Here is a 17,806-nt window from a genome sequence, read left to right as displayed (position 1 = left end):
GTGCTTGTGTGTGCACTGGAAGAACGTCTACGTGTGTTTGTGTGTTAGTATGTATGTGTGTGTGTGTTGCCATCATTGTGCGGTGGGCTCATGGCAGGAGGAGAGATCCATATAGACAGTAAAACCTTATCTAAATCCTGAAGCGACTGTAGCACTAACTCACATTTCCTGTGCAATTTTGTTATCTCATCTCATATCCTTTTTTGGTTAGGCTTCATGGTGAAACACAGCCCCAATCCTTCTCTACCCTTATCTTATCATTCATAACAGCATCCGGACTAGGGCATTTTCTGTCCTGGAATAATTGTATACTTTCATATTGCCTCAGTATGTTCCCCTGTTTACAGGAAATGACACAATGATTTTAGTCTAATCCTCTTTAAAAACACAACCTTAAGATTGACTCTGTCACACTGTAATATGAAAACATATAGCTCTGACCAGAGTATATGTTAATTGAAAATGCATTAAAATAGTTAAACCTTTATATTGTATATGATACAGTCATCTCAGTTTAATGGACAGTGCTTGAAACAGTCCTGGATTATTGCAAAGTGTAAAAAGCTTTAGTCCAGAGTTTCATCTAAAGTAATCTATGTGTTAAAGACATCACATTTACATTTGCTCCTCTTATTCTGGGTATTTGAAACTAGCCGTTAAGTCTCTTAGTTCACTGATCATTACTGTTCTCATTAATCTAATAATAAATGCGGCTGTTTGGGACATTTGGGGACATGTCTAGTGACAGGCTGACCAGGCAAGGATGTGCCATTCCTGATTAGCATATTATTATGCAGACCAGTCTTTATGAAGGGTCTCTCTCTCTCTCTCTCTCTCTCTCTCTCTCTCTCTCTCTCTCTCTCTCTCTCTCTCTCTCTCTCTCTCTCTCTCTCTCTCTCTCTCTCTCTCTCTCTCTCTCTCTCTCTCCTCTCTCTCTCTCTCTCTCTCTCTCTCTCCTCTCTCTCTCTCTCTCTCTCTCTCTCTCTCTCTCTCTCTCTCTCTCTCTCTCTCTCTCTCTCTCTCTCTCTCTCTCTCTCTCTCTCCCGGTCTCTGTCTCTCCCCACCTCTCCCTCCCTGCCTCACTATTTTCCTCTTGCACTTGGCTGTCTCAGTCTACTCCTTTTGTCTCTCTACGCTAATTTCCTCACGCTCACATACACACACACACACACACACTTATTTCCTCTGACCGTCCTGGACACACACACTAATTTCCCATGACTGTGCAGGACAATACGCTCTCTGTCACTTCCTTGGTCATCATGGTTGGTCGGCCATGCGCTCACTTCACACACCGCATTATGATAATGTCCTCTGATGACCACTCAGCTAAACCAGTGGGCCAGAACACATTCACTGTCAGGTGTCTGTCTTTGACAAATACCATAATCAGAAATGGTGGATTCCATATGTTTGATCAAAATAACTACAGTACCTTCAGAAAGTATTCACACCCCTTGACTTTTTCCACATTTTGTTGTGTTACAGCCTGAATTTAAAATTGATAAAATTGAGATTTTGTGTCACTGGCTTACACACAATACCCCATACAGTCAAAGTGGAATAATGTTTTTTTTAACTTTTTACAAATGAATAAAAAATGAAAAGCTGAAATGTCTTGAGTCAATAAGTACTTGAGTCAATAAGTATTCAACCCCTTTGTTATGGTAAGCCTAAAAATGTGCTTATCAAGTCACATAAAAAGTTGCATGGACTCACTCTCTGTGCAATAAGTGTTTAACATGATTTTTGAATGACTACCTCATCTCTGTACCCCACACATGCAGATAATTGTAAGGTCCTTCAGTCAAGCAGTGAATTTCAAACACAGATTCAACCACAAAGGGAGGTTGTCCAATGCCTCACAAAGTAGGGCACCTATTGGTAGATGGGTAAAGAAAAAGGCAGACAATGAATATCCCTTTGAGCAGGGTGAAGTCATTAATTACACTTTGGATGGTGTATCAATACACCCAGTCACTACAAAGATACAGGCGTCCTTACTAACTCAGTTGCCGGAGAGGAAGGAAACCGCTCAGGGATTTCACCATGAGGCCAATGGTGACTTTAAAACAGTTACAGAGTATAATGGCTGTGATAGGAGAAAACTGAGGATAGTTCAACAACATTGTAGTTACTCCACAATACTAACCTAAATGACAGCGTGAAAAGAAGGAAGCCTGTACAGAATACAAATATTCCAAAGAATGCATTTTTGCAATAAGGCACTAAATTAAAACTGCAGAAAATGTGGCAAAGAAATGAACTTTATGTCCTGAATACAAAGCGTTATGTTTGGGGCAAATCCAACACAACACATCACTGAGTACCACTCTTCATATTTTCAAGCATGGTGGTGGCTGCATCATGTTATGGGTATGCTTGTCATCGACAAGGACTGGGAGTTTTTTAGGATAAAAATAAACGGAATAGAGCTCAGCACAGGCAAAATCCTAGAGGAAAACCTGGTTCAGTCTACTTTACAACAGACACTGGGAGACAAATTCACCATTCAGCAGGTCCATAACCTAAAACACAAGGCCAAATATATAATGGAGTTGCTTACCAAGCTGACAGTGTATGTTCCTTAGTGGCCTAGTTACAGTTTTGAATTAAATCGGCTTGAAAATCTCTGGCAAGACTTGAAAATGGCTGTCTAGCAATGATCAACAATCAACTTGACAGAGCTTGAATAATTTTGAAAAGAATAATGTGCAAATATTGTACAATCCAGGTGTGCAAAGCTCTTAGAGACTTACCCACAAAGACTCACATCTGTAATTGCTGCCAAAGGTGATTCTAACATGTATTGACTCACGGGTGTGAATACTTATGTAAATGAGATATTTCTGCATTTCATTTTCAATCAATATGTTTTCACATATGTTTTTGTAAAAATATATCAATTTAATCAATTTTGAATTCAGGCTGTAACACAACTAAATGTGGAATAAGTCAAGGGGTATGAATCCTTAAATCACTGTATTTATTTGAATCCACGAGTTGGCTTAATCTGGTTCTTTAAAATTGTTCCTAAGAGACTCAGAGCGATAGCAGAACCAATATTTTCAGCCCAATTTTACAGATAACTATGCATTGTGCATTGCTCATGAGGCATTTTAAATGCATTTATAATGCATTACGAAGAGGGTATTCATAGGAAGTGTAACCCGACTTTGGTACTACGAGCTCTTACCTCCTGCACACACACTGGACGGTTCAGCAGCTAGAATCTCAATGCAGGACTTCTTAATGATCTGAGAGATGAAAACATAGAAGACAGTGGATCGTTATGGGCATATTGTATATGAAGGACTCTTTCTACTAAGAAAATACATGGCAAAATGGTTATTAGATAACTATAACCTGATAGATACACTTGTTTCTATGGATTCATTTGAAACAAGGACCACTGAACCACTTATGTAGGTATTGTGTTGAATTCCTAGAGGTACCAAAAACGATCCTTTGTTTCTGGCATAAATACCAAACGTACCGAGTCGATGATGCCCCTGAGAGCTTGGAACCCCCCCCAGACAGGGAATACATGCTCCAGGGTGTCTGCTATGGTGGCCAGCTACAGCACACACACACACACACACACACACACACACACACACACACACACACACACACACACACACACACACACACACACACACACACACACACACACAGGAGATAAACTTGTTGTATTGCAGATAATCACAGACAAAATTGATTATTGAGTGTGTATTTATGTGTGTGTGTCAGTTACCTGCGTCTCATTAAACTCTTTGACTCCCACACAGTAAACTATGGCTCCAAGCGACCGTGCCCTCTGCGCCTGCATGGAGAGAACACACACAGTTTTGACAATCTGTTAACGCCAACTTTTATTTTATAGTAGGATGCTACTGGCCTGTGTACTCACCTCTTGTTATGAAGTGTCAAACTGTGAACGTGCGTGTGCATGCAACAAGATCTCACAGTCTCACTGCAGAATTATACATTTTTCCACGTTTCTTCAAACGTCAAATTTCGAAGTTAGCTCCAAACGTCAAATTTCGACATGTTTGGGATGAAATTTTGAAGTAAAAGAAAAATAAACTGAGCTGGAGCTCACGGATTATGCACAGCCAGCCACCGCAGTCCACAACGCCTTAGCAAAACCCAAGCCTATTTGATGGTAATTGTACTCACTGTTGCCCCTAGTGGCGACGTCTTGTATTTAGACACACAGCTCCCGCATGAGCTCCAGAAGTTTTAAGCATATTAGGAACAAATAAATAACTTGTTGGTTAAGTTAAGGTATTAATTATGACTGGGTTAAGTTAAGGGTTACGGTTTGGGATACAGAAACAACTCAAGGGTTAACTTCAGGCATTACTTCCGATTAGTTAACAATTCAGGCATTAATTCCGATTGATTAAGTTAAGTATTAAGGTTTGGGATAGGGTTAATTAACTTCAGGCATTAATTCTGATTGGTTAAGTTAAGGATTAAGGTTTGAGATAAGGTTAAAACAGAAAAACAACTATACGGTTAATGTTAGCCATTAACTAAGACTTGCCTTGCTAACTCATTGTAGACGTGTGGTGCAGTGGTCTAAGCAGTGAGCTCCCACTCCATATACTATGGGTTCAAACCCAGTTCGGGTTACTTGTTTTTGTTTTTTTGCCCCTAATGGATGGTTTTGAAGATGTCTCCTGACATCCTGAGGCCCTGCAAAAAAACATCACATTTCGACTTGAATCTGGAGTGCTCTCTCTGGTGTGCGTTCTCACCTCTCGTTGTGCAGTATCAAACTGCCACTCGTTCAGTTCTCCATCAGTCAGTGCAATGATCACACTGGCTGTCCCTTTAAAAGCAGATAACATCATCATATTTCCTCAATACCAGCATGTACATACAGTGGGGAAAAAAAGTATTTAGTCAGCCACCAATTGTGCAAGTTCTCCCACTTAAAAAGATGAGAGAGGCCTGTAATTTTCATCATAGGTACACGTCAACTATGACAGACAAAATGAGAAGAAAAAAATCCAGAAAATCACATTGTAGGATTTTTAATGAATTTATTTGCAAATTATGGTGGAAAATAAGTATTTGGTCAATAACAAAAGTTTCTCAATACTTTGTTATATACCCTTTGTTGGCAATGACACAGGTCAAACATTTTCTGTAAGTCTTCACAAGGTTTTCACACACTGTTGCTGGTATTTTGGCCCATTCCTCCATGCAGATCTCCTCTAGAGCAGTGATGTTTTGAGGCTGTCGCTGGGCAACACAGACTTTCAACTCCCTCCAAAGATTTTCTATGGGGTTGAGATCAGGAGACTGGCTAGGCCACTCCAGGACCTTGAAATGCTTCTTACGAAGCCACTCCTTCGTTGCCCGGGCGGTGTGTTTGGGATCATTGTCATGCTGAAAGACCCAGACACGTTTCATCTTCAATGCCCTTGCTGATGGAAGGAGGTTTTCACTCAAAATCTCACGATACATGGCCCCATTCATTCTTTCCTTTACACGGATCAGTCGTCCTGGTACCTTTGCAGAAAAACAGCCCCAAGGCATGATGTTTCCACCCCCATACTTCACAGTAGGTATGGTGTTCTTTGGATGCAACTCAGCATTCTTTGTCCTCCAAACACGACGAGTTGAGTTTTTACCAAAAAGTTATATTTTGGTTTCATCTGACCATATGACATTCTCCCAATCCTCTTCTGGATCATCCAAATGCACTCTAGCAAACTTCAGACGGGCCTGGACATGTACTGGGTTAAGCAGGCGGACACGTCTGGCACTGCAGGATTTGAGTCCCTGGCGGTGTAGTGTGTTACTGATGGTAGGCTTTGTTACTTTGGTCCCAGCTCTCTGCAGGTCATTCACTAGGTCCCCCCGTGTGGTTCTGGGATTTTTACTCACCGTTCTTGTGATCATTTTGACCCTACGGGGTGAGATCTTGCGTGGAGCCCCAGATCGAGGGAGATTATCAGTGGTCTTGTATTTTTTTCCATTTCCTAATAATTGCTCCCACAGTTGATTTCTTCAAACCAAGCTGCTTACCTATTGCAGATTCAGTCTTCCCAGCCTGGTGCAGGTCTACAATTTTGTTTCTGGTGTCCTTTGTCAGCTCTTTGGTCTTGGCCATAGTGGAGTTTGGAGTGTGACTGTTTGAGGTTGTGGACAGGTGTCTTTTATACTGATAACAAGTTCAAACAGATGCCATTACTACAGGTAACAAGTGGAGGACAGAGGAGCCTCTTAAAGAAGAAGTTACAGGTCTGTGAGAGCCAGAAATCTTGCTTGTTTGTAGGTGACCAAATACTTATTTTCCACCATAATTTGCAAATAAATTCATAAAAAATCCTACAATGTGATTTTCTGGATATTTTTTTCTCAATTTGTCTTTCATAGTTGACGTGTACCTATGATGAAAATTACAGGCCTCTCTCATCTTTTTAAGTGGGAGAACTTGCACAAATAGTGGCTGACTAAATACTTTTTTTCCCCACTGTACAAATACATACTAACAGAGCCATATATAGAGATATCTGTATATATGCACACCAATACAAAACACAAGTACTCAGCACAGCACACAGACACTTACCATGGTTCTCATAATGTATCTGCTCATTTGCCTGCAAATGGAAAGAGAGTATTGATATCAAACATTAAAACAGTATGGATACTATGAGTTAGTTAGTGAGAGGTGATGTATCTGAGGGCGATAGTGTTACCTTCACCAGGCCAAGGTTCATGAAGGTGTCTCCTCCTGGTATCTCTCTCCTCAGGGCTGTTAGACCTCTGACAATGGACTCCCTGTGAAGGGGAGGAGAGGAGGAGAGGAGAGGAATGACAGCTGATCAAATACAGTGGGGGAGGACTGAGAAGACTAAGGGACACACAGCGGTAAGATACAGCGAGAGAGAGAGAGAGATCCCCTGAAGGGATTTGAAAGGTAAAATATTGGCAGTTGAAATTGTAAAGAAATAACAGTGTGTAACTCAGTACCTGTTCTCTGTCAGTTTCATGATGGTGGTTCCTCGAGTGGAGAAGACGATGAAGGACATCCGTAACATGGGGCTGTAGATAGATGGGATTAACAGTACTGTCAGAGGCTTCTTTATGTCAGTGCAGAAGAGGACACAAGGAAAGGGAGCCATTTTAGACTACAGAGATGCAGCTAAATAGGCAAGATTAAACTAAAGAAGCAAGCTATACTACAGCATGAAAGATCTTACCTGATGAACTTCTCAGCCAGCTGCTCAACAAAGGAGTAGATCTCTATCCAGTGGTGTTTCACACTGCCAGATCTGAAGGAACAAAACTAACACTATAACAATGTCCATTTGCCACATTTCCGTGAGCAACGTTTCAACCACTGCACCACCATGTACGGGTGTAACGCATATGGTATAATTGAAAAACGGAAGCTTGTCAGTGTAGCGTATGTAAGCTACACAACTTTGTAATGTGGAGCGCTAACAACCAGGATTCAACAGCAGTCAGTTGGATGAGCTCATTTCCCAGGGGGCTAATGCTAATAATGCTAATGAGGGCTAATTGCTGGTAATAATGCTGATGCTAATAATGCCAGGAGGCTGGGGGCTAGATGTTCCAATCTGCCTCCAGCAGGAAACATGCGGTGTTCTCCCTCTCTCCTCCCCCCTGTCTCCCCCTCTCCTCCCCCACAATGGCTGTCTGTGTGAGGGGGAACAGATGGTCCTAGTGAGCAGGGCAAACCTAATAACAGGTTAGGGGTCTGGGGATTGAAAAGGCTGCTGCATGAACAACGGAGGGACACAGGGCTCACACTATGCAGAGGAAAGAGGTGTATGTGTGGGGGGGAAAGGATAAATGGGTGAAAAAGTCATAAATAGAGAGACTTTGAGTGTGAGTCTGTGTGTGTGTGTGTGTGTATGTGTGTGTGTGTTTGCGTGTGCGTTAACACATTGCTGCCTCTTGGCGTTTTGGTATAAACTTCATGTTGAAACGCCATCTCTTTACGTCTCTAGCTGTGTTCAGTGTGTCTGTATGTATTTATCCAACCACACTAATTATAGCCTCTAAGAGCAGTGGCGTACTAGCGTTTTCATAGGTGTGTCTACATCAGACAATACATAAGATATACACTCTCAGTCAATGAAGGGAGTCATTTCATGTAAATGATGCGTGTGTGAGTCTCCTTTATGGGCCGTGTGTGTGTGCGTCTCTCTCTGTGTGTGTGTGTGTGTTCATGTGTTTTCTGTATAAACTCTAATCTGCCAACTGTCTGGGACTCCTTTTTAGTCTGCTCCTCTGCTATACTGTGTATATAACTGGAAAGTGACATTGTAATACACACATCACAGTATACTTAGGTGCTGGGCCAGAAACGTAAAGGATTATAAACATGACCAAGTCAAGGCCTTTCTACACCTCACAGGCAGCTAAAACACTTTCATACTTGAGGATTATTCTGTGGTTACTGCTTGGCATTTAAAAAACCCAGACAGCCAGACAACAACATGGAGACACAGTACCAGAAGCTTGGAGGTGTGTGTGTGTGTGTGTGTGTGTGTGTGTGTGTGTGTGTGTGTGTGTGTGTGTGTGTGTGTGTGTGTGTGTGTGTGTGTGTGTGCTTGCGTGTGTGTGCATGCTTGCGTGTGTGCGTGCGGGCATACGTGCATGTGTGTGAGTGAGGCATGGCCATGCGTGGCAGCCCAGCCACCACAGGCGTGTTTTAAACTTTCAGGATTAAAGAGTAACGTGTAAAGGCTGGCTGACAGATGTTGGCAGTGGCACAACAATACAAAAGGTAAAAAAGCACAACGGGGGAAAGATATACAACATTTCATCAACACCTCTCTCTGTTTCTGAAACCAGTGTGAGGAACTGCAGCTAGCCTGATGTGATGCTGAGGATGTGACTGACTGGGGTTTGAACTTGGGTCGTTTGTATGCCACAAGACTGTCGGGGAGCTAACGCAAGTCTTACACAGACAAATGTCTGTTTTTACACTTATTCTTTGTCTTGAATACCAGTGTTGTACAGCCTGGGGTGGCAGGTAACCTAGCAGTTAAGAGCGTTGGGCCAGTAACCGAAAGGTCACTGGTTTGAATCCCAGAGCCGACTAGGTGAAAAATCTGTCGGTGCCATTGAGCAAGGCACTTAACCCTAATTGCACATGTAAGTCTGACATAAAATGTAAAACACCACCTAATTCTACCTTGTTACAGCACAGTGCTTGCATCCAACAGCAGCCTAGAAACAATAGCAGCATGAGAGAGTGGACACTGTACTGAAGACTTTAATGGCCTCTAACAGCAGGTCTTTGTGCAGTCAGAATACCATAACTCTTCAAGGTTTTCACTGACTGTCTGTCAGTTAATCATTCACTCTGCTGTTCTGTGCCCATGAGAATGTTATCTAGAATCAGCTTTCCCTCCCCAATCTTATCTTTAACCATTGGGGGAAAACCCCACACTGACCTCAGATCAGTGTCTAGGGGGATAGCTTCCTATGGTCTGCCTGGCAGCTGCACCAGTGTCTGCTGGCTTCATCAGCCTGTAACTCAATCCCTGCATCCTGCCTGCCCTGCCTATCCCCTGGGGGAGAAGAACTGTTTTCCTCACAAGCTTTCAGTGAATTGGAGGGGAGGACTATGCATTTGGCATAATGAACGAGGTGTTTACATCCAAATATGCTACACAAACTAATGACCACATTAAGTTAATGACAGACACTCCTATTCAATCAATTGAATCTGAAACAATACAAAAGTAAAGACATAAAATATAGCATACACTAATGTTTTTTGTTTATTGTCGAGGAAATGTATTCCATCAACATCCTTTGAATGACAATATAATAGCAGAAAATTTACTGGTAGCATAGCTTGGTTGTCAGGGCGGTTTTGAAGATATGAGAGAAATAATTGGGAGACCGGCGCGCTGCTCCCCGCAGCAGTCTGCGTTGACAAATAACTGGGCGGGTTCCATGGCGACGTGCAGTGAGGAGAACGTAACAAGTCATAAATAAAAAACGGACACTTACTTGTCGAGGACAAAGTATAGATCGAAAGCACCTTGACAGGACCTCTCCTCCTCCTGCTGTTCTTCTTCCATCTCTCCTTTTACTGAGGGAAGTTTGAGAATAAAAATCGCCATTCCCAAAAACACCAAGGCTATAGACACGCGAATGGCAGCTCTCGCCATCTTTCCCGGACAATTGTGTAGACTAATACCCCAAACTATCACCGAGTCCGAAATGTCTCTCACATTATAGTCTTGATGATAATGATTAACTCCAGGCCAATGTAACGGTGCGCGAGTATCGATATGGTGGTCATAGATCGGTTGTCCACGGTGACGCGATAAACAGCAGTCAGTCCAAGTCCCTCTTCACTCCGGCTTTCTCGCCTCAAGCAGCTCCTGGTGGTGTTGTGGAGGACAGGACTCAGCTCAAGACTTATTAGACAGGCACACAGCAGCCAGAATACTTCCCCTTTCCGGGATAAAAACGAATTATGTGACAAAGAAAAAAATCGTCATAATCAATATCCCGATAGCCCTATAACAGGTTGGGAAGTTAATAGGCTACAAAATAGTTAGGAAACTATTCACATTTCACAATGCACAAGAAAGTGCTTATTTCGCCCCACCCTACAAAAACATAACCGGTGATGAGAGATGTGGATTTTAACATCAATTGCCGTGCATAAAAAGTTCAACTTGAGATCCAGTTGTTTTAGTTGCTGCATAGGCTATGCTTTGAGATGGGGGAGCCTCGGAAATGGATGGCAAAACATGTGTTTAAGATTGAAACAACAAAATACGTATTGTTATGCTTGGTAAAAGTTGCAATTACATAAAGTGATTGAAAAATGCAATTACACCCTACTTCTGGAGTTCGAGAGCATTATATGAGGGCACACCAGTTACCGTCAGTGGCTAGGCACACACCCCCGGGCACGGATTTAATTTATGCCAACCACCAATTAGTGTAATCAGGGTGATTCGAGTGTCGGAGGAGAGGTGTCCTGACATCTTATTGTTGTCTAGTTAGAGAGCACATCTTTCCGGTGAAAAGCTGTTCTTCATAAGTCTAGCCAAAATGTCTGATATAACAAGGATGCTGAATTGATTGGATTATAGGGCTGTGAATGCAAAAAGTAAAGAAATACATATTTCAAACATATTTTATACAATTTATAAATTTCCGTACACATTATATTTCAACGAACGTATAAAATGAACTAAATGTGATGCCTCTGCTTTTCAAACACACAACTAATGATTGGTAGTACATTTATTTGAGTTTCAGGAAATGCCTTAGCTCTGTTGAAGTTACAGTGCATAAGAGAGAAAGATAAATTGGCCTCTCACTGAGGTGATAATAACGATAGGCTACTAGTTAATTTTCAGGGGCTAAATGTAAAATTGAGCATTAGCTTACTAATGTCATCTGATCCAGGGGGTCCGGCCTCGCCACTGGGCAAATGCATTATTCATCAAATTAAACTGGAAATGTTTATTTGTTTTTTTTAATCTAATGAGCATTTAGTGGATTATTCTGCATCAAGGGTTTAGTTGGGGTAAATATATTAGTAATCTCTTCCAGGCTGAGAATTTTGTAAAATACAGGCGGCCTACTATTTTTTTTTTTTTTGTCATTTAGCAGACGCTCTTATCCAGAGCGACTTACAGATAGTGAGTGCATAAATTTTTCATATTGGCCCCCCGTGGGAATCGAACCCACAACCCTGGCGTTGCAAGCGCCATGCTCTACCAACTGAGCTACAGGAGGCCTATTTAGGGATAATGTCAACATTTATTTGATATTTGAAGACTGAAAATTAAACGCTTATACTTTTTCACTAAATATCACTGACACACAGGGAATACTTCTGCATACAGCTAGACGTAAAGACATTTTAAATAGGACCACTTCTAAATATTGTGGCAGTGTTCTGTGGATATGAATAGCATTCTTATGCAATTGAACATACATTTCGATGTAGGCTACATTTATGGTGAGTTAATATAGCTACATGGGATTAGGCCTTATCATTTCCATGCTACTAAACAAAAACACTAGATATGTATAGTAATCAGTTGAGTGAATTATAGCTTTTTCTTTGAGTTCCATGTTCGAAAATCATGGCTTTGATTTGTCAACACAGGCATGAATTGTATGGGTTTTCCCCGAGAAGATGGATAACAAAACTTAATAACAATTCGTTTGGGTAAAAATTAAGCATAACGTTATCTCTTTGCAACTAACAATTCGACTCTACTAAACAATTATGACGATGAATTGTGCTACCTTGAGCAAAAATGGGTCTCTCTCTCTCTCTTTCTTTACCAGTTCAGAGTTCCTCTGTTGCTAATTAGCCGGACTGTAAAACCAGAAAAGAACCAATCAGAGTTCCCCTGGAGGGGCTGATGTAAGGCAGACCGTGTGTGTGTGTGTGTGTGTGTGTCAGCACACCTCACTGCTCCTGTCACTGATGGAGATAATGGGCTTGTTCCGACATTGCAGCCGACAGTGCAGGCGACTGCCGACCAACTGATCAACAAAGAACCTTGCATCATAAATAACCACTCATTATTATTTGTAGATCAGTCAGTCACAATTTACCCATGATACATTACGGTTTTGATCCTCTCGAACACGGCCATTAAGTGTGTGTGTGAGCGGAGCAGAGAGGCAGTAACGAGGCAGATCACGCTCGCTCTCAGACGGTAACAGCAACCGAAGGAAGGAGAATCGTTATACCGGGAAGAGTGTACCTGCTGATAACCAGCCTCCTCGCGGACATACCGAGCCACACGCCACCTCCACGACCAGCCGGTGAGTGGGCTATGCGCATGCAACACACAAGTTTGGGGTCTCTTGGATAAGTAGTTTTTTTGGAAAAGGGAAAGTGTTCTTTTTAGCAAAGCTATATGCCACAACTGGTGTTTGTTTGTGATTACAAACCTTCTCATCAGACATTGTTAGGCTATTACATTTATTGGAAATAGACCTAAAGCTTAATATAAATGTTTTATTTAATATGCATTGTGTTTGATATATCCAGAGGAAATATTCCTTATTAATCAAAAGCCTATAGCCTACACTAAAATGGACACAATGTCCAACCCAAGTGAATAGACCAACACCTGTGAATGGACATTGTTTACAACAAATCTCAGTGTGGCTATAATGAATATATTAATATGACCAAACTGACTCGAAACATAGACGCATGTAGACAGAGGAGTCAGTTGCAGCGCAGATGGGAAGACAATGGGACAAACCGACTGAAAAACTGAGACAAAGGATGCTAGAAGTCAAACCCATTACATGCCTGCTACACATTGTCGGAGGAAATTTAGCTGAATTATATAATAAATCCGAATTTGCTACTCAAAAATATGGTTGAAAAATACAAAATACAAAAAGTAAATAAACTTCTCAATGACAGCAGTGTCATGGGTATATGAACTCTCAAATATGTGGTTTTAAACATTAAAAAATATGTAGGCTATATGTTATAAAATTGAACGTGATTCAAATTGTGGCATATTAATTATGATTAACCAAAAAACATATTTTCCTATAGGCTTAATTGTGTCTGGAGTCTGCACTATTTGCTATTAAATTTTTTTATTTCTGATGGAAAACAACGAATATTTCGATAAAATGCATAGGCCTATTTATTCATAAATAGAAAAACAAATGAAAACCTCTACTCATAGATCTAGCCTACTATTTTCGAATCGCATAAATGATAGTTATATAGGGCGACTTATTTGGGATAATTGATTAGGCCTACTTCATAATATAAGAATGCAATACGTTTTTACAATTCTTTCACAAAAGCATCATATTCAAACTCTCTATTCATCATCTTTAAAATGTCCTAAACTTTGGATCGGAGGGCAATGAATAACATTAATTTTAACAATGCATTGTTATTAACGTATGTTTTCTTTCCTACAGACTAACCATGGACCATAGTTTTTTACCTCGTTCCCTCTGGACCAGTGAGGGTAAATTCCTCCAGCATCACGCGACAGACCTCTATACCAGCGTGCACGTCACTCGCAACATCCCTGCTGGGGCACAGTTCGGCCCGTGCGTCCTTCAGAATACTTTCTATGACACCATTGCCTTCATAGCGCTCAAATCCTGCGACAAGAGAAGCAAATCATACGTGTTCAGGGCAAGTTCATTTTATATTTAATAACACAATTTAACTTGCAACCTGGGATACCACAGAGAAAATGAACACAATAGCCTTTGATCTATATATACAAGGGAGTGCACAAATGCATAAAAACATAGGCTACTTATAGGCTAAATCAAAATCGTATTAAAAAACGTCAACAACAAAATGGCATGTTCTACAATTAGATATTTGTGTTGGAGTAGCCTAATACATTTTCATTGCCATCCATATAGGCTACCCATGGGAAATGATTGACCATGCCATTTGGTCGCATTTACACCTTTACAAATTCTAATCAATTCAGTGTTTTCACTATAACTGAGGAGAGGCGAACCTCATTTACATTTTGACAATGATGTCTCTGTGAATTAATATTAATAATGATTTCTCTCAACAGGTGGACCCCGAGGCTATGCGCAGCTCTGCTCTAGTGCTGTCCTGGCTGCGGCTGGTGCAGGCGGCGTGTGGCCGGGAGGAGCAGAACACCGAAGCGTTCCTGAAGGGAGGCCAGCTGTATTTCCGGACCACCAGGGACATACGTCAGGAAGAGGAACTGTTGGTGTGGTATGACCAGGAGCTGTCACATCTACTGGGCTTCACTGACATCTCAACTAGAGGACATAATGAAGGTGAGAGAGAAATATACACTTGGGAAAGCGCTATAGAAATACAGCTCTTCGTCACCATCCTAATCTTCTTCATCATCATCCTCATTTCAACATATAGGCTTACTAATGTTACCGTTGATGTTGTTTGGTTGTTTCAGCATTTTGCCGGGAGTTTTGTTGTAGCCTGCGTAAATGCGAAATGCGTAATTGGAAACGACAAAATGAAAAGGAAACGACAGAAACTATCGTTATTTGATTAGTTTATGTCTGACTTAATTTTGCAACAATGTGTTTTGTAATGTACATATTAACGAACAAATTGTATATCTCTTCACAGAGCTCAAATGCGCAACATGTAACCAGGTCTTCAAGAATGAGCATCCCTACTTGGCCCACTGCCGCTTCCTGTGCGCGCAGGTGAAGTATGACGCGCTGAGCAGAGAGGCCTACGAACACAAACACATGGAGATAAAGCGGCAACGACGCGTCACAGACTTCCACAACATCGCCAGGGATCTGGAACATAAAAGATACGGCGCCAGCGAGGACGCTGAGATTTCCCCGCGGAAATGGAAACACGAGGAGACGGGTTATCCCCGATGGAGGAAACCGGTGCTACTGGAGAAAACCAACATCTCGAACAACAACAACATCACACAGATAAGCAGAGACTACCGCCTAACTGCGCCAGAGTCAACTGGCTCTTCCTTGAAACTGAAGGCAGAGAAGTACCAGCTCAATAAGGACCACGTGGAATGTAAAAATAGTGCGTTTACAGAGGTTGGAGCAACGAAAATGAGTTTTACGCACGAGAAAGAAAAGCCAACGGAGGCTGATTCTGAGACAGTGCGGGAGATGAGCTCTGATTTAAACTCAAACAGCAACAGCAGTGCCTTTTCATTCGTTCTGCGCAGTGGACAGGAGGAGCAGAAAAGCGCTTTCTGTAAACCCTGTAAAAGGACGTCTAACGGCTCTACAGCGCACCCATCCAACACATTACCTGCTCCATCGACCCGCCTAGAGGACGTGAGAGACGTTTTTACCTCAAAGACTGTTCTGGGATACAACAATCTGTTGGCATCTAATATGAATGGTGATTTATCTCGCGCACAGACCCTACCCACACCGGTTACTGGAAACGCTTTCCCCTACGCGCCAGAGCACTGGTCCAGGAGCATTGGAGACCAACTACAAACCACGTCGTCTTTAACCATTCTTCCACCAACGTTTACCACCATTGGGGTGTCAGTGCAAAACTGGTGCGCCAAGTGTAACCTCTCCTTCCGCATGACGTCTGACCTAGTGTTACACATGCGCTCGCACCACAAGAAGGAGTTCGCGGCGGAGTCCCAGGTGAGGAGGAGGCGAGAGGAGAAACTCACCTGCCCTATCTGTCACGAGTTCTTCCGGGAACGGCACCACCTTTCACGCCATATGACGTCGCACAATTAAAACCAATTGGACATAAGAAAAGCCATAAGAAAACGGATATTTAAAGAAAACGACATCGGACATACTGTATGTAATTACAAGAGTAGACCAGAGTAATTTAGAGTAATTAAACATTTAATGACAATTTGAAGTCACTAACATCTGAATGTAGGACCATCCACTTGTGATTATCGATCATTACGCATTAGGGCGCATTTGGGCAAGTACAGTGCCTTGCAAAAGTATTCATCCCCCTTGGCGTTTTTCCTATTTTGTTGCATTACAACCTGTAATTTATATTGATTTTTATGTGGATTTCATGTAATGGACATACACAAAATAGTCGAAATTGGTGAAGTGAAATTTAAAAAAGAACTTGTTAAAAAAATAAATCTACAACATAAATAACTGAAAAGTGGTGCTTGCATATGTATTCACCCCCTTTGCTATGAAGCCCCTAAATAAGATCTGGTGCAACCACTTACCTTCAGAAGTCACATAATTAGTTAAATAAAGTCCACCTGTGTGCAATCTAACTGTCACATATATATATACACCTGTTCTGAAAGGCCCCAGAGCCTGCAACACCACTAAGCAAGAGGCACCACCAAGCAAGCGGCACCATGAAGACCAAGGAGCTCTCCAAACAGGTCAGGGACAAAGTTGTGGAGAAGTACAGATCAGGGATTGGTTATAAAAAATTATCTGAAACTTTGAACATGCCACGGAGCAGCATTAAATCCATTATTAAAAAATGGAAAGAATATGGCACCACAACAAACCTGCCAAGAGAGGGCCGCCCACCAAAACTCACGGACCAGGCAAGGATGGCATTAATCAGAGAGGCAACAAAGAGACCAAAGATAATAACCCTGAAGGAGCTGCAAAGCTCCACAGCAGAGATTGGAGTATCTGTCCATAGGACCACTTTAAGCTGTACACTCCACAGAGCTGGGCTTTATGGAAGAAAAAAGCCATTGCTTAAAGAAAAAAATAAGCAAACACGTTTGGTGTTCGCCAAAAGTCATGTGGGAGACTCCCCAAACATATGGAAAAAGGTACTCTGGTCAGATGAGACTAAAATTGAGATTTTTGACCATCAAGGAAAATGTCTGGCGCAAACCCAACACCTCTCATCACCCCGAGAACACCATCCCCACAGTGAAGCATGGTGGTGGCAGCATCATGCTGTGGGGATGTTTTTCATCGGCAGGGACTGTGAAACTGGTCAGAATTGAAGGAATGATGGATGGTGCTAAATACAGGGAAATTCTTGAGGGGAAACCTGTTTCAGTCTTCCGGAGATTTGAGACTGGGACTGAGGTTGACCTTCCAGCAGGACAATGACCCTAAGCATACTGCTAAAGCAACACTCGAGTGGTTTAAGGGGAAACATTTAAATATCTTGGAATGGCCTAGTCAAAGCCCAGATCTCATGGGCAAAAATCCCAGTGGCTAGATGTGCCAAGCTTATAGAGACATACCCCAAGAGACTTGCAGCTGTAATTGCTGCAAAAGATGGCTCTACAAAGTATCGACTTGGGGGGGTGAATAGTTATGCACGCTCATGTTGTCTGTTTTTGTG

At 41.9% G+C, this 17,806-nt stretch overlaps 2 protein-coding genes across 2 annotated transcripts in view; one reads left to right on the top strand and one right to left on the bottom strand.

The window, feature by feature from the left end:
• LOC121553414 (anthrax toxin receptor 1) overlaps positions 1-10,577 on the bottom strand; it is a 61,505-nt gene extending 50,928 nt beyond the window's left edge. The window contains exons 1-9 of the mRNA XM_041866497.1: positions 10,021-10,577; positions 7,227-7,298; positions 6,997-7,068; positions 6,723-6,804; positions 6,593-6,623; positions 4,767-4,840; positions 3,758-3,826; positions 3,497-3,577; positions 3,197-3,257 (exon numbers count right to left, since the gene is read on the bottom strand). Coding sequence (XP_041722431.1) covers positions 3,197-3,257; positions 3,497-3,577; positions 3,758-3,826; positions 4,767-4,840; positions 6,593-6,623; positions 6,723-6,804; positions 6,997-7,068; positions 7,227-7,298; positions 10,021-10,181 — 703 coding nt within the window. The 5' untranslated portion in view covers positions 10,182-10,577. The remainder of the gene's footprint in view (positions 1-3,196; positions 3,258-3,496; positions 3,578-3,757; positions 3,827-4,766; positions 4,841-6,592; positions 6,624-6,722; positions 6,805-6,996; positions 7,069-7,226; positions 7,299-10,020) is intronic.
• Positions 10,578-12,464: 1,887 nt separating this feature from the next.
• LOC121553450 (PR domain zinc finger protein 8) lies at positions 12,465-16,517 on the top strand. The gene is made up of 4 exons (XM_041866553.2): positions 12,465-12,819; positions 13,954-14,176; positions 14,580-14,811; positions 15,128-16,517. Exons 2-4 carry the CDS (start codon positions 13,961-13,963, stop codon positions 16,240-16,242), a joined length of 1,563 nt encoding a protein of 520 aa, XP_041722487.1. The 5' UTR covers positions 12,465-12,819; positions 13,954-13,960; the 3' UTR covers positions 16,243-16,517.
• The last annotated feature ends 1,289 nt before the right edge of the window (positions 16,518-17,806 follow it).

The sequence above is a fragment of the Coregonus clupeaformis genome, chromosome 37 (assembly GCF_020615455.1).
Source record: "Coregonus clupeaformis isolate EN_2021a chromosome 37, ASM2061545v1, whole genome shotgun sequence".
Taxonomy (NCBI): Eukaryota; Metazoa; Chordata; class Actinopteri; order Salmoniformes; family Salmonidae; genus Coregonus; species Coregonus clupeaformis.
This window is presented reverse-complemented; position numbering and strand designations above follow the sequence as displayed.

Bases quoted from the DNA above. Each gene is read 5' to 3' on its own strand.
- LOC121553450 (XM_041866553.2), top strand. From the start codon at position 13,961: ATGGACCATAGTTTTTTACCTCGTTCCCTCTGGACCAGTGAGGGTAAA. The intron at 14,177-14,579 runs GCAAGTTCATTT...TTCTCTCAACAG, and splicing joins GCAAATCATACGTGTTCAGG to GTGGACCCCGAGGCTATGCG. The intron at 14,812-15,127 runs GTGAGAGAGAAA...ATCTCTTCACAG, and splicing joins AACTAGAGGACATAATGAAG to AGCTCAAATGCGCAACATGT.